The sequence below is a fragment of the Bufo bufo genome, chromosome 3 (genome assembly GCF_905171765.1).
Source record: "Bufo bufo chromosome 3, aBufBuf1.1, whole genome shotgun sequence".
Lineage (NCBI taxonomy): Eukaryota > Metazoa > Chordata > Amphibia > Anura > Bufonidae > Bufo > Bufo bufo.
Genome location: NC_053391.1, coordinates 180,202,553 through 180,218,599, shown reverse-complemented (window position 1 = coordinate 180,218,599; position 16,047 = coordinate 180,202,553). Strand labels below are relative to the sequence as shown.

General features: G+C 43.9%; 1 protein-coding gene across 2 annotated transcripts in view; it reads right to left on the bottom strand.

Moving 5' to 3' along the window:
- The window catches only part of RPGR (retinitis pigmentosa GTPase regulator), an 87,744-nt gene that overhangs the window by 51,135 nt on the left and 20,562 nt on the right, over positions 1-16,047 (bottom strand). For both annotated transcript variants that reach the window (XM_040423788.1, XM_040423789.1), the window contains exons 4-8: positions 12,444-12,506; positions 8,453-8,611; positions 6,376-6,525; positions 1,470-1,628; positions 624-779 (exon numbers count right to left, since the gene is read on the bottom strand). In XM_040423788.1, the coding sequence (XP_040279722.1) occupies positions 624-779; positions 1,470-1,628; positions 6,376-6,525; positions 8,453-8,611; positions 12,444-12,506 (687 nt within the window). The remainder of the gene's footprint in view (positions 1-623; positions 780-1,469; positions 1,629-6,375; positions 6,526-8,452; positions 8,612-12,443; positions 12,507-16,047) is intronic.

Here is a 16,047-nt window from a genome sequence, read left to right as displayed (position 1 = left end):
TTTTTTTGCAGACCTATAAAAAAAGAATGGGTCCGTGTGCGATCTGCAAAATATGTGGATCAAATGCAGACTGAAAATACGGTCATGTGAAGGCCCCTTACTGCTTAGATGCCGTGGTCACTGCAGGCGTCAGCTGTGAAAGACGACGGGCACCCGCTGCGTAATGACGCCTCGCTCACCTGTGACATACAGTTACATGAAGCTGCACAAAAGGGTAAAACACAAAGGAGGAGACTTGCCTACAGCAACGAATCAGAGCTCAGCTTTCAATTTTCAAAACTACTAAAAGAAATAAAAGTGGTGCTGTGATTGGTTACTATGGGACAAAGGCAGTTTTTCTGTTAGACCGTTTTATAATCTCCCTAAAAGTACAAAAATCAAGCAGATGATTTACACATTTAAATGCTAGGGGGAAATTTATCAAAACTGGTGTAAAGGAAAACTGGCTAAGCTGCTCATAGCAACCAACCAGATTGATCCTTTCATTTTCCAAAAGAGTTCTGAAAGATGAAAGGTGGAGTCTGATTGGTTGTTATGGGCAGCTAGGCCAGTTTTCCTTCAGACCAGTTTTTATAAATCTCCCCCCACATCTTTTGGTGAACACATATTGTTTGTTCACTGACCTGTAATTACTGCAGTGTGGTTTTCACCACAAGCAACATATCGAATCTTATGCCGCTTCAAAGCGTCTACTACTTTGGGCGTACTTGTTTCGAAAACAAAAGTGCCATGTCCTAGTTGTCCAAACTGACCGACGCCAAACGTGTACACTTCTTTGTCTGAAAGAAAAGAGAATATGGAGAAATGACCGTCAGCCATCAGCACAAGAAGTCATCTACAGGTTTTATTTTTTGTGTTATGTTTGATGTTTTTTATTGCTGAAAGCCCCGTATTCAGTGTTTTCCAGTCAATCATACTGCAGCTGTTTCCCACCTTGGCCTTCATACCTCTAGAACATGTCAGAAGTTAGTCCAAAATGGACGATCAATTCAAGTAAATACAGTTTTTTTTTTAGCATTAAATATTCCTCATCTTTTTAATTCTCATTAACAAAGAGTCATCTACCTATAAAGAAAGATAACTAAAAGTGCCCTCTACTGAGCCTCAAGAGAATTGCAAGGAACTTTTACAGACCTGAGTCTACACATCAACGGCAGATGGGGTTTCAAGTGTTTTCGCAACACAGACCTGTATGGTCTATAGAGGTCTAACCACTGACAAGTAGGGTAGTTATTCTCCATTAAAGTCAATGGAAGGGAAAATTATATGGATGGTCAGTGATGGGAAATCCTGTCCAATCATAACTGAAAAGTACAATGGAGATGAATGGTCATCACTTATCTCATTTACGCTCTACATTATCTTTAGCGATCCTTTATATTATTGCCAACCAGGAATATAAAATAATATATGTAGGATTTTTCAAAGCAAATAAGCAAAGTAAACAATAGAATTAGTCATTAACAAACCTGTCACTGCAACAGTGTGTCCTCCTCCGCAGGAAACCATCTTTACCTTCCCGGATATACCAGGGACACGCTGAGGTTTTTTGTGTTTGTCTAACTTGTCAGCTGGCAGGCCAAGCTTTCCACTTTCAAGTTCTCCAAAGCAATATAGCTCACCATCTTCTACAAAATAGAAGAACAGAATGTATTAAGGTTATATGCAATACATCGACTTTTCCCCCATCAATCTATACGCAATACCCTATAATAAGAATGTGAAAACAGGATTTTAGAAATGTTTTAAAATGTGTTAAAAAGGAAAAACTAAAATCTTGCATAGACATAAGTGTTCAGACCTTTTGCTATGATACGGGGGACTTCCATTTCTCTTGATCATCTTTGAGATGTTTCTACACCTTGATTGGTGTCCACCTGCAGTAAATTCAGTTGACTGGGCAGGATTTGGAAAGACACACCCTGTCTAAGGTCTTACAGCTGCTAATGCATATCAGAGCACAAACCAAGACATGAGGAGGTAAGAACTACCTGTAGAGCTCAGAGCCAGGATTGTGTGAAGGCACTGCTCTGAAGAAGGGTAAACAAATATTCTGCTGCACTGAAAGTTCCCAAGAGCACAGTGGTCACCATCATTCTTAAATGGAAGAGGTTTGGAACAACTAGGACACTTCCTATTGCTGGCCACCCCACCAAACTAAGTAATTGGGGGAGAACAGACTTGGTGAAAGAGATGATCAAGGACCTAATGGTTACTCTGGCTGAGCTCCTGTGTGGAAATGGTAGAAACGTCTAGAAGGTTAACAATCACTGCAGCATTCCACCAATTTTGGCTTTATGGCAAAATGGCCAGAAAGAAGTCTCTCCTCAGTAAAAACAAACATGAAAGCCCCCCTGGAGTTTGCAAAAAAGCAGCTACAGGACTCTCAGATTGTGAGAAACAAGATTCTATGGTCTGATGAAACCAAGATTGAACTTTTGGCCTCAATTCTAAGTGTAATGTCTGGCGGAAACCAGGCAATGCTCATCGCCTGCCCAATATCATCCCTACAGTGAAGCATGGTGGTGGTGGCAACATCATGCTATGGGGGTGTTTTTCAGTGGCTGGGCCAGGAAGATTGGTCTGGGTTGAGGAAAAGCTAAAAGGAGCAAAGTACAGAGATAATCTTAATGAAAAGTGTGCTCTGGACCTCAAACTCGGCTGAAGGTTCACCTTCCAACAACACAAGGACCCTAAGCACATAGCCAAGACAACACAGGAGTAGCTTGGAGACAACTCTGTAAATGTCCTTGAACATTTTGTTTTCACTTTCTCATTATGGGGTTTTGAGTGCAGAATGATGGGGGAAAACATGATTATTTTTTATTTTAGTACAAGGCCACAACTTAAGATGTGAAAAAAGTGAAAGAGTCTGAAGACTTTTCAAATGCATGGTATGTGCCTTTATATAATGTTCTGATGATTTAGGACGTCACAATAAGAGGTGGAAGAATACTGTCTAACAGCAGAAAAGATCATATACGGATTGTAGGAAATACTGTAAATGAGATTATTTGGCTGTGATCTAAATATGTCTGCTCCATTTAGAATCTATCTCCACCCATCTGAAAACGATGCTCTCATTTATACCCAATATCCTATTCCTGATACACTCAAGCATGAATCCAGAAAGTTGATTGTTTGCCGGGATCATTACTCTCGTCAGTTGCTTTGGCCATCCATTTCCAAAATATTTATTCCTGATCCTAAAAAGGACCTGTCACCACTCCAGACTTATCTGTTTTAGCAAATGACAGTATTCCTCATAATATAAGAATGCTGGAACATCTGTTTTTATAGCTCTGCATTGTATAATTCCTCCAATATTCATCCTAGAAATGTATAAATCAATTGACAAGTGGGTGGGTGTGTCAAAGGCTGACATGGTCGGATCAATATGAACAGGGTTAGAGACAAGCCTCTTAGAGAAGTGAAATGGTTACCCCCAGTTGACAATTTATTCATAAGAAAAGATGCTCTAGAATTATTTAGTGGGGAACACAAGTATTTACTGAAACAGACATGTCAGGACAGGTGACAGGTCCACTTTGAAGGTTTTTTCTGTAACCATAATACTGATGGCCATCCTTAGACAAAGCCATCAATATTTGATTGATGGTGGTCTAATTATAGGTAATATTAGCTGACTGCAGCATCCAGCCTTCTTCATTCTCACTAGGCACTGTGTAGCACAGTGTAACCGGTTTTGATTTGGGCTATCTCTATGGGCGTCATCCTGGCGGTCCCCTGGTTTTCACCCTTTAACCCCTATACAGGGATCTGGTCTTCGTTGCATAGGAGTTAACACTTGAGATGGCCCTGGTGTAGTTGGCTGCTGACTCACAGGGATTACTGGTGTGAAGCACTGAAGATTCAGGCAATATTTTTAGTCAGGAGACAGGCTGTGGTGAGGTTTTCCACAGTTCAAACTTATCTGAGAAATATGTCTGAGGTCCACGCAGGTTGCTAAGGTCAAGGCAGGTAGCAGAGTCAGTTATCAGGCAGAAGTTCAGTACACATGCAATCAGACAGAATAATGTAACTTTACTGGTTAACTAGTAACTAGGAACCTGAAGCTCAGGCGCCCTCCCACTAGGTATACCAATATACCCAGGGAAAGCCAGCCATAGGCGGGGAAAGAATTTGGACATGTGTGTCCTGTCTGTTTACGAGGCAAAGAGCTAGTGCGCATGCCCTAGAGACAGACTAGGAGGCCTAGCAGAGAAAAGCAGGCCACAGCCAGCAGAAGATGCTGGCCGGGGGAAGGAGGAGCAAGGCAGCAGCAGACATCTGAGTGGGTAGCGGGGTGCCCGTGCTTGCAAAAAGAAGCAGGGAAGCAGCAAGCACCAGACACCAGTGCAACACACCGTTTACAAGCAGCATTTTAAAACCAATTAAGGCAAAGGTTATTCGATAATGAGGAGAAAGTAGATATACTTTAGGTCAAGTGTTCCGCTCACAGACTCTGGCCAATAACATCTTGTGGCATGTCTCAATGAGGTGTAAGATGTTTAAAGGGTTATTCCAGCTGGTTAAAGTTATCCCAGTTGTAGAATCCCCACTGATAACGAGAACGGACGCCCCGTATTCCCTGCAGCCCCCCTGAAAAAAACAAAGTGGTCGGTCACACGCGGCCGCTCTATTTATTTCTATGGAAGTTCTGGAGATAGCCGAGTACATAGAAAAGAATGGAGTGGCCGCACACATGACGACCGGCCGCTCCGTTCTTTTTCAGGGGGCTGAAGGGGGTACTGGGTTTTTGTGATTGGTGGGGGTCCCAAAGGTAGAACCCCTACTGATCTAATAGTTATCCCCTATCCTACGGATAGGGCATAATTTTCATTCAAGGAAATACCCCTTTAAGTCCATATAGCATTTAATATGTATTAGGGCTGCACGATATATCGCAAAAGTAATCGAATCGCGATAATCGGCAAATGCGGTTTGGCGATTCGGCCGAGCCGAAAATGCCGCGATTATTATATATGAAGGGGCCCCTATTGATAAAAAAAAGTCCTCTGTCCTATTACAGCCTCTGTACTTACTTTCACAATGAATGCATGCACTGCAGCGACGAGTGGGAGCGAGCGAGGCAGCCGGCCGGCGCGGGACTGACGTCACTTAGTCACGCTCCTGCTTCCTGAATTAAGTGGGAGGAGCGTGCCAGTGACGTCAGTCACGCGCCGGCCGGCTCGCTCTCTGCAGTGTGAGTGCATTCATAGTGAAAGTACAGAGGCTGGCCATTTTATGAATAGGAGAGTTAACACATGAAGGGACACATGGGGCCATGAGGGGGACCAGCATAAGATGCTATATGTGTGTCTTATGCTGGCCCCCCTCGTGGCCCCATGTGTCTCATAGCACACATCCCCTATAACAGTGCCCTCCGCAGGTCCCCCATAACAGTGCCCTCCGCAGGTCCCCCATAACAGTGCCCTCCGCAGGTCCCCCATAACAGTGCCCTCCGCAGGTCCCCCATAACAGTGCCCTCCGCAGGTCCCCCATAACAGCGCCCTCCGCAGGTCCCCCATAACAGCGTCCTCCGCAGGTCCCCCATAACAGCGTCCTCCGCAGGTCCCCCATAACAGCGTCCTCCTCAGATCTCCCACATAACAGCGTCCTCCACAAATCCCCCATAACAGCATCATCCACAGATCTACACCTCCACAGATCTCCCACATAACAGCGTCCTCCACAAATCCCCCATAACAGCATCATCCACAGATCTACACCTCCACAGATCTCCCACATAACAGCGTCCTCCACAAATCCCCCATAACAGCATCATCCACAGATCTACACCTCCACAGATCCCCCACATAACAGCGCCATCCACAGATCCCCCACATAACAGTGCGTCATCCACAGATCCCCCACATAACAGTGCGTCATCCACAGATCCCCCACATAACAGCGTCATCCACAGATCCCCCACATTACAGCGTCATCCACAGATCCCCCACATAACAGCGTCCTCCACAGATCCCCCACATAACAGCGTCCTCCACAGATCCCCCACATAACAGCGTCCTCCACAGATCCCCCACATAACAGCGTCCTCCACAGATCCCCCACATAACAGCGTCATCCACAGATCCCCCACATAACAGCGTCATCCACAGATCCCCCACATAACAGCGTCATCCACAGATCCCCCACATAACAGCGCCATCCACAGATACCCCATAACTATGTCATACCCAGCCGCGTCAGCGGCTCTTATGGGAAAATCCAAGCAAATAGACCTCTAGCACAATTCCCTTAAAATATCGCATCGCACATCGTTATCGCAATTTTTAGGGCCCTAATCGCAATCGCACAAAATTCCCATATCGTGCAGCCCTAATATGTATATAAGAGATGAATGTTACTTACGCGTTACAAATGCTGAATGGTAATAGCCACAGGAAATCCAAGAAATAGGCTTCCCAATATCTATCTGGTGAGGAGTGTAGATGTTTTTCTCACTACCAAGGCCCAGCTGACCTTCTGAATTTTCACCCCACATGTAAAGTTTCCCATCCGCTAAAATTAAACAGAAATATTGTTGAAGGAGATCTTAATATCTGCTATTAATTAGCAATAAATTCACACCTCTCTGATGGAACGGAAATGATCTTATGTTATTACCAGTATTACACAGGAGACTAGAAAGAGGCTGAGAGCGCCTATCAATAACCTGCTTCTTATAATAGCTGCATGCAATAACCTGATGTGTGCACTTCTTTTCCTGTTCAGCAGATGTGCGCGCTTCTTTTCTTGTTCAGCAGATGTGCGCGCTTCTTTTCCTGTTCAGATGTGTGTGCTTCTTTTCCTGTTCAGCAGATGTACATGCTTCTTTTCCTGTTCAGCAGATGTGCGCGCTTCTTTTCCTTTTCAGCAGATGTGCGCGCTTCTTTTCCTGTTCAGCAGATGTGCGCGCTTTTTTTCCTGTTCAGATGTGCACACTTCTTTTCCTGTTCAGCAGATGTGTGCGCTTCTTTTTTTGTTAAGAAGATGTACTTGCTTCTTTTCCTGTTCAGCAGATGTACTCGCTTCTTTTCCTGTTCAGCAGATGTGCGTGCTTCTTTTCCTGTTCAGCAGATGTGCGTGCTTCTTTTCCTGTTCAGCAGATGTGCGCGCTTCTTTTCCTGTTCAGCAGATGTGCGCGCTTCTTTTTTTGTTAAGAAGATGTGCGTGCTTCTTTTCCTGTTCAGCAGATGTACTTGCTTCTTTTCCTGTTCAGCAGATGTACTCGCTTCTTTTCCTGTTCAGCAGATGTGCGTGCTTCTTTTCCTGTTCAGCAGATGTGCGTGCTTCTTTTCCTGTTCAGCAGATGTGCGCGCATCTTTTCCTGTTTAGCAGATGTGTGCGCGCTTCTTTTCCTGTTCAGCAGATGTGTGCGCTCTTCTTTTCCTGTTCAGCAGATGTGTGCGCTCTTCTTTTCCTGTTCAGCAGATGTGTGCGCTTCTTTTCCTGTTTATCAGATATGTGTGCGCTTCTTTTCATGTCCTACCTTTTGCGGTGTGGCGACATGGACCCAAAAGCCCACGGAAGCGCTTTGTAGTGCTTGCGGACTTCTGATCTGTGCCTCCGCTCTGCAACATGCTGTTTCTTGCGGATTGCGGTCTGCAATACAGGCATGGATGGCCTTCGATCATGTGAATCAGCCCTTAAGCGTGTCTAAACTTTCAGATAACTTTTTAGAATAAGCTTTAATATGTGTATACATGAGTGACAGCACTATATCTGGCCTTTATATATGGCAGATTTTAGCAGTTTTCTTCTTTGCATGCTGCATCTCTAATTCCGTTTTGTGTCTGAACTGGTGGATGGGGACTATCTCTACCTAGAGAAAAGAGATTATGGTAATAACTGTTTATCATTTAGAAGCATCCTTACATGACTTTATAGAGAAGTACTGAGCAGTACAGATGTTAATAAAGCATTTGGGGTGATATATAACATTTACTATCAACTGTTGAATCTGCTGAATTATTCCTGTGTTGTGTCTGTCTCTTTGTCTCTCACTGTACTGTTTCTCGTCACACTTCCTCCCTTCTCCTTCCCTCTCCATAGATTCTATGAGATGATCCTTTAGTAAGCAGGCAGCAATTTCTCACACATTTCAGAGAGAATATCAGTTTAGAAAAGAGGGGAGGAAGCCACATGTTCAAATTTTTTGATGCAGTTTTTGAAGCCAAAACCAGTCGTATCTGTCTTTTCTACTTTCTTTTCTTTTATGATCCACACTTGATTTTGGCTTAAAAAACTGCATCAAAAAACCTGAACGTGTTGGAGCACCCTAAGAAAACACTTCACTGGTCAGAAAATACAACCAGGTCATGTCATCATAATCTCAGAAGAAAGTTAGGCAATGCTTCTCTGGTGAAATACATTTTTGAGGTCCATATGTAATATTACCAGTGACTGCCCCAGTGCGCAGATGTTAATGTGTGAAAAGGTCTCTTACCAGTCAGGGCAGCAGATGTACTTGATCCAGCTGACAGCTGTTTGATTTTGTACTGCCCATTAAAGAAGGCAATTTCATGAAAGCTTGATCTTTCTGTGGTGTCACGGAGTCCCAGCTGTCCTTCACTATTCCAGCCCGAGGAGTAAACCTTTCCTTGTGCTATAAAAGAGAAACCGTACAGGTGTAAACTGATATTTCCTCAAGACTGAACTGCAAAGGCCTTTCTACTTCTCATCATCCTCCAGATTGAGCTGAATCATGTGTCTCCCGTCATGATGCGAGTCTTTGACTATCAAGGCCAAGCTCCAGATGCAGGTGTTTGCAGACAGAAAATAAAGAAGAACCTAGGGGGTCATTTACTATCAGATACAAGCTAGTTTTCTGGTGTATATCTGTCGCAGATTGCAGCACAAAGGTTATTTGCGCCGCAATCTTCGATTCTTCTCCACTCACTCCAGGTCTAAAAAAAGGAGGTGTGGAGTGGGCACAGAATGGCCAGCAGGCCCATCTCATTTATAATTTTCTACACCTGTTCTAGGCGTAGAAAATGTTCTACATCTATGCCAGCAAGGAAGCTAGCGTAGATTAAGACTGGCGGTGGATGCGGCAAAGTTATGTAGAGGCCGACGCCTCTACATAACTTTGGCGCATCCCCCTCCAGCGCAGGGGTTATTAAGACCAGTCTTAATAAATGACCCCCTTAGGTTTTTGGGAGCTAGTTTTACAGCGAACCTCATATATATATATATATATATATATATATATATATATATATACACACAGTACAGACCAAAAGTTTGGACACACCTTCTCATTCATGACTTTATTTTCATGACTATGAAAATTGTAGATTCACACTGAAGGCATCAAAACTATGAATTAACACATGTGGAATTATATACATAACAAACAAGTGTGAAACAACTGAAAATATGTCATATTCTAGGTTCTTTAAAGTAGCCACCTTTTGCTTTGATTACTGCTTTGCACACTCTTGGCATTCTCTTGACGAGCTTCAAGAGGTAGTCCCCTGAAATGGTTTTCACTTCATAGGTGTGCCCTGTCAGGTTTAATAAGTGGGATTTATTGCCTTATAAATGGGGTTGGGACCATCAGTGGCGTTGAGGAGAAGTCAGGTGGATACACAGCTGATAGTCCTACTGAATAGAATTTGTATTATGGCAAGAAAAAAGCAGCTAAGTAAAGAAAAACGAGTGGCCATCATTACTCTCAGTGCGCCTGCGCAGATTGAAGATACGTATGGCCGCAGCGCAGGCGCCAGATTTTGAATGCTAACAGGCAGGGCCAGCAGAGAACGATTCCGTTCCCTGGCCCTGTCAATCACAATGCGGAGGGGGTGTCATTAGGGTCGAAGGATGCGGCTGCTACCAGCAAGTAGCCACCCTACTTGCTGGTAGCAAGGTAATTTGCATATTTTAAAAATCGCTTTTTAGCAAATTCTACTGAACAGAAATGATTATTTAACTTATGTATGCATAAATCGCAGTGTAGGGATTATTAGTAAACAAAACAAAAAAACGGTTTAGTGGGCTGACAGAAGCCCTTTAAGAAATGAAGGTCAGTCAGTCAGCCGAAAAATTGGGAAAACTTTGAAAGTAAGGGCTATTTGACCATGAAGGAGAGTGATGGGGTGCTGCGCCAGATGACCTGGCCTCCACAGTCACTGGACCTGAACCCAATCGAGATGGTTTGGGGTGAGCTGGACCGCAGAGTGAAGGCAAAAGGGCCAACAAGTGCTAAGCATCTCTGGGAACTCCTTCAAGGCTGTTGGAAGACCATTTCAGGGGACTATCTCTTGAAGCTCATCAAGAGAATGCCAAGAGTGTGCAAAGCAGTAATCAAAGCAAAAGATGGCTATTTTGAAGAACCTAGAATATGACATATTGTCAGTTGTTTCAAACTTGTTTGTTATGCATATAATTCCACATGTGTTAATTCATAGTTTTGATGCCTTCATAGTCATGAAGATAAAGAAAACTCTTTGAATTAGAAGGTGTGTCCAAACTTTTGGTCTGTACTGTATATATATTGTGACACAGTGAGAGGTTTGGTTTGGGAAAACAGGTATTTTCCTTTCAGCATGTGCTGCTGGGCTGATTTACAGCCAGGTGAGGTCAAATACCGGACCGGATTTTAAGTGCTGGTCCAGGTTTTGGCAGCACCTGGCTGTCCTTAAATAGGCAGCTGGGCTCAGAAGCCATGTCTCTGTGTTGGGATCTAGGAGCCTTGTGTCTGGATGTAGGCTTGCTACCTGTTTGGTGTGAAAACAGGTTGGTGCTGCTCTTTGAGGCAGAATTGCCGCATGGTGTGAATTACCACCAACACTGCAAGGTTACTTTTTGTTTGATTATGACTGCTTGTTTTGTCACTTGCCTAAAGTGTGAACAAAACACTGAACTGATCCAAAGAACTTGTTGTAGCCTCTATACTGCGTCTGCTAATCCTGTCTACCAGAGCGAAACCCCACAGTGTGTATATATATATATATATACAGTACAGACCAAAAGTTTGGACACACCTTCTCATTCAGAGTTTTCTTTATTTTCATGACTATGAAGGCATCAAAACTATGAATTAACACATGTGGAATTATATACATAACAAACAAGTGTGAAACAACTGAAAATATGTCATATTCTAGGTTCTTCAAAGTAGCCACCTTTTGCTTTAATTACTGCTTTGCACACTCTTGGCATTCTCTTGATGTGCACACTCCTGCGCTGTAATTATTTTACTATATAATTGGAAGTACACTTTGAATTGTTAGCTATTACAGCATGATAATGCCCATTCAACTATCCTTTAAAAAGAATATGTTATCCACTAAAATACAGTAACCAGTGAATAGTGTAAAAGGGTTGTCCCATGAAAAATATTCTAAATTTTTTAAACCAACACATGGATCTGAACACTTCTGTAATTTTATGTAATTAAAATCTATCTGTATAGCGCCACCTGCTGTTTGCCTTTTTTCTACATTGTCTGTCCAGCCCACTGAGGTTGACATACATGCTCAGTTCCATCCTTCAACTGCCACCAGCTACAGCATAAAGAACATGACCCCTGAGAAAGTGCATGTCCCCAAGCTAGCAGAGTTATTGCAGCAATGAACAAGGAGATATCTGGATCCATGTGAGGTACAGGGCTGGTTATAAGTTTGTTAGAATGAAACCTCCATGTACTATATAATATCTGATTGTCATTTTTTTTACATTACTTGTTGGATAACCCCATAAATAGACAAAAATTCCAAATCTGTCATTTTTTGTGTTGCACTCACTTGTGTGCTGTGTTCTGAGGTATCCCCTGGACTCCTAAGATTGAGGGGACTCCTTCATCAACATGAAGCACAAGACCCAATTGCGGGCCTACAGAGGGGGAATGCGAGTGCAAACATAAAAATGATATAATCAGAATTTGTATCTATTAAAGGGTCACTGAGCTTTACAAAAATGTATGACACGTCAAAACGGCATATCAAAAGTTTTGATCGGTGGGGGTTGGTGATCGCTTAGCCCCCCACCGATCGCTAGAGCGATGAGAGTGGTCGCATAGCTTGCTCTCTCTTTCCTCAATACAGGTGACGGACTCTATAGAAAGTCTATGGGCCCGTTTCAGTTCTGTCTCCTGCAACGAGAAGGGAGTACGTGCTATGTGAGCTTCTCTTTCCTCGTTCAGACCCCCACCGATCAAAACCTTTGATATGCTATAGACACATTTGGGTGTCATTTTATCATTGCATTTGACTTATTTTGGGTTCAAAATGGTTTTCTTGTATTGGCCTTTGTTAAAAATGTTCAACAGTTTTTCCTTTACAGCTTCACTACATCTACAGACTAAAAAATGCTAAAAATGTTTAATAGAGACCAACTGAACAAACGCGTTTTATCCCAAATGCCCCAAAGGTGTCCATGGCCTTTAACTTTTTTTTTTTTTTAAGATGTCAAAAATAAGATTTCCAAAACCATACCTGTAGAAACCAAAGTGTGATTCCTTCCACATGCGGCAAGCTTTATTTTTTCAGATTTTAATGCTGCAAAACACAATACCGCAGAAGATGTTAGATGTTAAATTCCTGAGCTGTCTGTCACACGCTCGACTTATTAATCCGTTGTTAATATACACTAGCACGCACTTTATAAATATATTCGTGTAGGCATCTCAGAAAATTAGGATGAAAAATCATCTGCTTAAAAAAAACACACACTGAACATAAAAAAGAAGAATTACAAATCAGCCGAGGGGCATAATGCTGCAAACCCGACTGCCTGCGAACCCCGCACTGTTAGAATAATCTGCAAACAGCAGGATTCATGTGTTACACTCGTTCCGTGAAACCAGAGTGATACGTTTCCTGCTGCTTGCTATAATCATTTCAGGAAACCTTAGAAAAATATCTAAGAAGATTAGGGGTGTCAGAGTAACAAGCTAGAATCTGGAGATTCATCTGTGATATCTACAAACTAGATGACCCGCAGATACATGCAAAATTTATTAGTAAGTTGCCCATTTTAATCTTGAAATTATTATTATTTTTTTTTTAACTGGGCACAAAACAGGTGAAAAATCTCTTTTTCACCTTTTATACAGTTGCAATAAAAAGTATGTGAACCCTGTGGAATGATATGGATTTCTGCACAAATTGGTCATAAAATGTGATCTGATCTTCCTCTAAGTCACAACAATAGACAATCACAGTCTGCTTAAACTAATAACACACAAAGAATTAAATGTTACCATGTTTTTATTGAACACATCATGTAAACATTCACAGTGCAGATGGGAAAAGTATGTGAACCCCTAGACTAATGACAGCTAATTGGAGTGTGGTGTCAGCCAACTGGAGTCCAATCAATGAGATGAGATTGGAGGTATTGGTTGCAGCTGCCCTGCCCTATAAAAAACACACACCAGTTCTGGGTTTGCTTTTCACAAGAAGCATTGCTTGATGTGAATGATGCCTCGCACAAAAGAGCTCTCAGAAAACCTACGATTAAGAATTGTTGACTTGCATAAAGCTGGAAAGGGGCAGAGGGATAGCAGAGCAGGGAGAGGCTGGTGCTGCTACTAGGGGGCTCATACCATGGGGGAGTAATAAAGCCCGCCATAATGCCCCCCCCCCCCCAGTAGAAATAATTCTCCTTATAATGTGACAGTGCAAAAAATACCCCCTTGTAATGCCCCCAGTTGAGCTAATGTTGGTGGGCACTTTAGGGGCATCTACTGAGGCCACAAAGAACGGTTATTTTATATGGGGGCTCTGTAAAGGGGCATTTTATACTGGGACACATTATGGTGGGTACTATGGGGAAGGGGGGAGAGGAGTGCTATGGGGTCATCTACGGGGGCACTGAGAAGGGGTATTTTATACTTACAAATTATGGGGGACACTGAGGGCATCTACTGGGGCATTTTATACTGGTACATTATGGGGGGGCACTAGGAGGGAGGAGGATAGGAGCACTCTGGGGGCACTATATAGGGGTATTTTATACTGGCACATTATGGGGGCACTATGGGGACATTAGCTCAACTGGGGACATTACAAGGGGGTATTTTTTGGACTGTCACATTATAAGGAGAATTATTTCTACTGGGGGGGCATTATGCTGGGCTTTATTACTCCCCCATGGTATAAGCCCCCTAGTAGCAGCACCAGCCTCTCCCTGCTCTGCTATCCCTCTGCCCCTTCTCCAAATCCTTATTATGAAATCTTTCTCATTAGGGGCCGCAATGCACGATCGCCGGCCGTAGGTCAGCCTCATCGGATCGCGGACCTATTCACTTTAATGGGTCCGCGATCCGCCCGTTCCGCAAAAAGATGTTCTATCTTTTTGCGGAACGGAAGTACGGGACGCAACCCCACGGAAGCACTCCGTAGTGCTTCTGAGGGGTCCCGTTCCATGCGGCCGTTCCGCAATTCCGGATTTGCGGACCCATTGAAGTGAATGGGTCCGCATCCGTGAATTTGCGGGCCGCAATACGGCCACGGATCACACACATTCGTGTGAACTAGGCCTTAGTATAAGCCATCCATGTCTCATTAAAGGCTCATGTACACAAACGTATCTGTTTTGTGGTCCACAAGTTGCAAAAGAATATGACTTAAAGGGGTTGTCCGGGTTCAGAGCTTAACTCGGACATGCCCACAATTTCACACAGGCAGCCTCCCGTGAACAACGGACCGCAAAACAACAACGGTCGTGTGCATGAGCCCTTAAAGGGATAGTCTCAGGCTTAGACAGCTTAGAGACTGGAATAACCATAGTAAGCCCTGGCCTGGGGTGGCCGGTGTTACAGATACATTCACATGGCTCATGATCCGCTGTCTCTATAAGGCCTCTTGCACACAAACGTTTTTTTTTTTTCTGTTTACGTTCCGTTTTTTGCGTTCAATATACGGACCGTATACAGAAGCATTCATTTCAATTGATCCGCAAAAAAAAGGAAGTTACTCCATATGCCTTCCGTTTCTGTATTTCCGTTCTGTTCAAAGACAGAACATGTCCTATTATTGTCCGCATAACGGACAAGGTGTCACGGCCTTTGGTTGGCGCTGTGACACTGTTGCCACACTTGCGGTTGCCCGCGGCAACGTGTTGATGTGAGAGCATGCGGTGGCAGTGTCTCGGCCTTCTGGTGATTGCCGTGACATGGTTGCCACACATGCTGTTGCCGGTGGTTACGTGTTTGGTATGCTTGTGTGCGCACTTCCCTTTTTAGTTGTAGCCTCCCTCTGTCTGGTGCTGTAAGGGTTAACTCCCTGACTGGGTGTGGTCACTTGGCTTACATCTTCTGTGGTTTCCTGGCTGGAGTCAGTTGTACTTCAGCTGTGGTTGGTGCTGGAGCTCTGCCGCAGTCCAGGGTGCGCCATCTGTCCAGTAAGGGCCACCCTTGTGGTCATAGATGTTATCCCGGTGTCTCCTTCCCTTCATGTCCCTATTTGTATGTAGTGGGTTATGTTCAGGGTGTTTGTATGTCTAGTTTGGGGTCCAGCTTGTTTACTAGACATTCCCCTGTCTCATGTTTATTACAGCTATGGGTGTCCTGGGTTCCTGTGTGGTTTGTGGTGTGTGCTGTGTCCTTTAATGTTGGTGTGGACCACGGGTTCCAGTCAGTGTGTCTGTGGCAGGTAAGTGTGTTATGGGTTTCGCTTACCTGCCATCTCCTTATAGCTGTATGTGTTCCCCTCTCCTTGCAGCCTGGCTTCAGATAGAGACTCCTGTTCCTCCATTACTGGGATGAACAGGTTGTCTCTTCCCTGCTCCTTGGTGAGGGATTACCAGGGCGACTCAGGGTCTCTAGGAATCCTGAGTATGAGTCGTCCTACCATCGGGGTCCGTTCATACGGTGAGAAGTCAGGGAGAGGATTAGGGATGTTGTAGGAGGTGACCTGCTCCCTTATTACTCCTTTTGGCCAGGCTGATTCCCTTTTACCCTTTGACACCGCACGGTGGGGATTTTCCCCCACTCCCCATCGTGACACAAGGACAGTACTGTTCTATCAGGGGCCAGCTGTTCCGTTCCGCAAAAAACAGAATGCACACGGATGTCATGCGTATTTTTTGTGGATT